The following is a 3,832-nucleotide window of genomic DNA, read 5'->3' as shown; positions in this document are numbered from 1 at the left end:
CCTCTGGCGCCACCCCTGGGGACAAGGCATTCAATTTGTATTTCAACGCAGTTGCACTGCAGTACATGGGTATTCGTTGATAATAGTTTATGGAATTCAATATTTAATATTATCAGATATCATTAATTGACATTTTAACCTTGTCAGAGCGCGTTCGAACAATTTTTGAGTACTATATTTTGCAAATGTAAAGTAAACAAGGTGTTTTAATAAACTGGGGGTTTAGTGTGCCTAAAATATTATATAAGAAATATCAAAAGTTACACTATTGATTTATTTGGAAAAACATCGATAGGGCGAATTTTAAAGTTTTATTTACCTTTGTTTTCACTTCGCCTGTGTTAGATCTTTTGCATTTTAATACATAGTCATTAACGGTCGCCTCACAAAAGTCAAGATTATCCCATCGAATTAATCCATCGTTGTCGTTTGGTTTCATTTCTTCATGAAGCAAATCTCCACATTTGTATGCAAATTGTTGAGGTGCTGTTACAAGATCATTGTGCCTTCTTAAAAACATATCTTTAATGACCGACCGAAGTTTATCATTACTAAAAGACTGTTCCTCGACTTTCTGAAAATAAAGTTCGACTGAACAGTGGTTTCTTCATTCAAGCATTATTTGTTGTCGGGAGGGGTAATAAGGAGAGGGGTTATATAAAAAATTCATATTTCAATAATTGCTTAATCTTGTATAGGCTTATCATCGTTCATATGTATGTATCTCTTAAGCCGGTTTTCTACTAGGCGAATTTATTCGAGCGAATCAAAGCGTCGGTTCGCTTCCTGAGCTCTTTTGTTTTTGTTTTTGCAGCGCATTGAGACTTCGGTATAATGCGCTATACCAAATCCCACTACATTACTACATTACATTACATTGTTTGCGTATTTTTTCGCTTCGCAAAAACCCAATAGAAATGTGAATGCGCATGCGTATGAACTGACACTTTCGATTCGCGCGAACATCTTTAATTAGCAAGGACAATTTTCCTATACAAATCGCATCAAATTTATTTTATAGTTTTGAAATGAACAATTCAACGTTTTCATCGAATTTGAAAGAAGTTGCAGATGTTACCACATTATTTTTAATAATAATAATAATAATAATTATTATTATTATTATTATTATTATTATTATTATTATTAACAGTTATTATTGTCGATGCATGTAACAATAATTTTCGATTTATAAATTGTAACTAACGTACTAAGATTAGCACATCGACAATAAAGTGTTAAATTATTACTTTATTAATATTTCATAATAGGCCTTTTTTAAAATGACCTCAAAAATATATCTAGGTCGTATATTGATTAAATCAGGCTTACCGCAGACGTCGAAGAATACAAGTTTCTGGATTTTCCTTCATTCATGGTTAAACTAACGTACTGACATTTTGGTTATCATAAAGAGACTTACATTTATATCGCTAATCAAACTATAGAACAAGCGTATTTCATATTATATTTAAAAAACATACATATTCTAAGATTAGCACATCGACGATAAAATGTTAAATTATCACTTTATTATTATTTCATAATAGGCCTTCTTAAAATGACCTTCAAAAATATACCTAGGTCGTATATTGATTAAATCAGGCTTACCGCAGACGTCGAAGAATACAAGTTTCTGGATTTTCCTTCATTCATAGTTATACCTATACAAATTTGATAAATAAACATACGAGCTTTTTGACTCTTGTAAATCGAAAATAATCGAAATCATAAAAAGTATAGACCTAGCTTTGATTTCCATGCATTGGCTAACGGTTTCGTAGGTTTATTAGAGTTTAATGCTTGTAAACATAAATGGAGAGTCTAAAGTTGTTCATGTGTCAGAGAAAAAATTGACAATTTCTACAAAATTTCAATTAGCATTAAGAATTCATATACATAAGAATAATTAGAAATAAGAAACAAACATTACCAGTACTGTAAATGAAATACAGTGTTGTGTCTTTCTGTCCCTGCACGAGTTTAAAAAAAAGTCAAATATCCTCTATCTATGACTGCATTATCTGCGCACCCACGAACCAATCCTTAGGGTACCGTAATGAAACGTTATACCATGGTTATACGAAAGCCAAGTTAAATCTTTATCTGTTTAGACCCGCCTACCTTAGAAAATGATTGCTCAATGTAAATGTTGATTGGCATGGTTGGTAGTAGATTACTTGGAAAATATGTAAATGCTCTGTAGTAACAAATCACGTGACCAAAATTCCAACCTTGCGTATAATTATAATTAAGCCTAAATTCGCAGTAACTGCGCGCGTTATGAATCTACATAATTAGGTGCAACTAACCACACTGTTCAGAGTGCCAGTTCAACAGAACAGTAAGTACGTGATTATTTTCAACTGATAAAATTAGTTATTAGGCAATTACTTACAATGATAATGGAACTATTCAAACATTCGTTTCTCGAAAAGAACTTTTGTTTAATTTCTTTCAGTAACTTTTTAGATGAAACGGTTGCTCGTTTTCTCTAAATCTAAAGATTATTTGCTCAATTTTTGAATTACTGATTTTTTAAGATGTAGAATAACCTTTAGGCCTGTAGATTTGTAGATTTTTATTTAGTTTGTACTAATAAAGCTCAGTCCATTATAAAATTTTTCTTTGAAAAAAAGTTGTTTTGTACACTCATATACTCATGTCATCATGACCATATTTATGCATGTCACATTTTTATTATTATAGGCAGTATCTTCAACATTAAGAGTAGACTTATTTCAAATTCAGGGGCTTGAATTTTGAAGCTTTTGTATAATTATTTCTAATGTATTTTGATTAGATTTGCTCATTTTAATTTTTGTAAACACATTGAACAGTTTGTTGTAATTGAAAATGTATTATTATTATTATTATTATTATTATTATTATTATTATTATTATTATCATCATCATTATTATTACTATTATTATTATTATTACTATTATTATTATTTTATTATTATTATACTACATCCTCAGAAATAAAGATAATTGTTATTAATTGAAAATGCATTATTATTATTATTATTATTATTATTATTATTATTATTATTATTATACTACATCCTCAGAAATAAAGATAATTGTTATTAATTGAAAATGCATTATTATTATTACTTTTATTATTATTATTATTATTATTATACTACATCCTCAGAAATAAAGGTAATTGTTATTAATTAATTATTCAGTATATTTTCCAGATCCAAACTTAACAAGAGCACAGATACGACGAATCCAACTTCGCTCCTGTCAGGGCTAAACGACGAGACGCCGTCTGGCTGCTTAATTTAGTCGTGGCAGTCTGAACGGATCGTCGTTAAAAACGACCAGTTGCTCGCGCGCGTATTTGCGTTGCGTTCTGCACAGGATAGCCTTCGGTGCAGTGAGTGTTCGGTTTAGGTGATAGAAGAATTTAGTGTCATTGCTTGTTCTAAGTGTGTTTAGGCAGAATTGAGAAGAATGAAATAACTTTAATAGTAGACTTTAAAAACACTATTTTATTTCTAGTTAAGAAAGAATTTTTCAAAAATAGTTTAGAACGAGAAATAGCTGAACAGAAAATAATTACACAATATATAATATGTATAGAACTAGGCCTTAACATTGATCGAGGATTCCTCGCACATTACCGTCAATAATTATTTCTCATCACTGTATGTATATTTTTATATTTCTATAGCTGCCTTATTATTAACTATATTTTTGTCTCATTTCTTGCTTTGTACACCATTCTTTGTTGTTTTAGGACCGCCCCCATTATTTCAGTTGTATATTATAGTTGTTTCTTATCCCATTTGTACAGTCTCCTGATGAAGTCCACTGTGTG

The 3,832-nt window shown here is 30.1% G+C and overlaps 1 protein-coding gene across 1 annotated transcript in view; it reads right to left on the bottom strand.

The window, feature by feature from the left end:
- LOC117111614 overlaps positions 1-2,619 on the bottom strand; it is a 3,149-nt gene extending 530 nt beyond the window's left edge. Inside the window, exons 1-3 of the mRNA XM_033254563.1 lie at positions 1,934-2,619; positions 1,612-1,664; positions 320-574 (exon numbers count right to left, since the gene is read on the bottom strand). Coding sequence (XP_033110454.1) covers positions 320-574; positions 1,612-1,656 — 300 coding nt within the window. The 5' untranslated portion in view covers positions 1,657-1,664; positions 1,934-2,619. The remainder of the gene's footprint in view (positions 1-319; positions 575-1,611; positions 1,665-1,933) is intronic.
- Positions 2,620-3,832: the final 1,213 nt, after the last annotated feature.

Source organism: Anneissia japonica, unplaced genomic scaffold (genome assembly GCF_011630105.1).
Source record: "Anneissia japonica isolate Jap-2015-1 unplaced genomic scaffold, ASM1163010v1 scaffold287923_len1623670_cov205, whole genome shotgun sequence".
NCBI classification, from domain to species: Eukaryota; Metazoa; Echinodermata; class Crinoidea; order Comatulida; family Comatulidae; genus Anneissia; species Anneissia japonica.
This window is presented reverse-complemented; position numbering and strand designations above follow the sequence as displayed.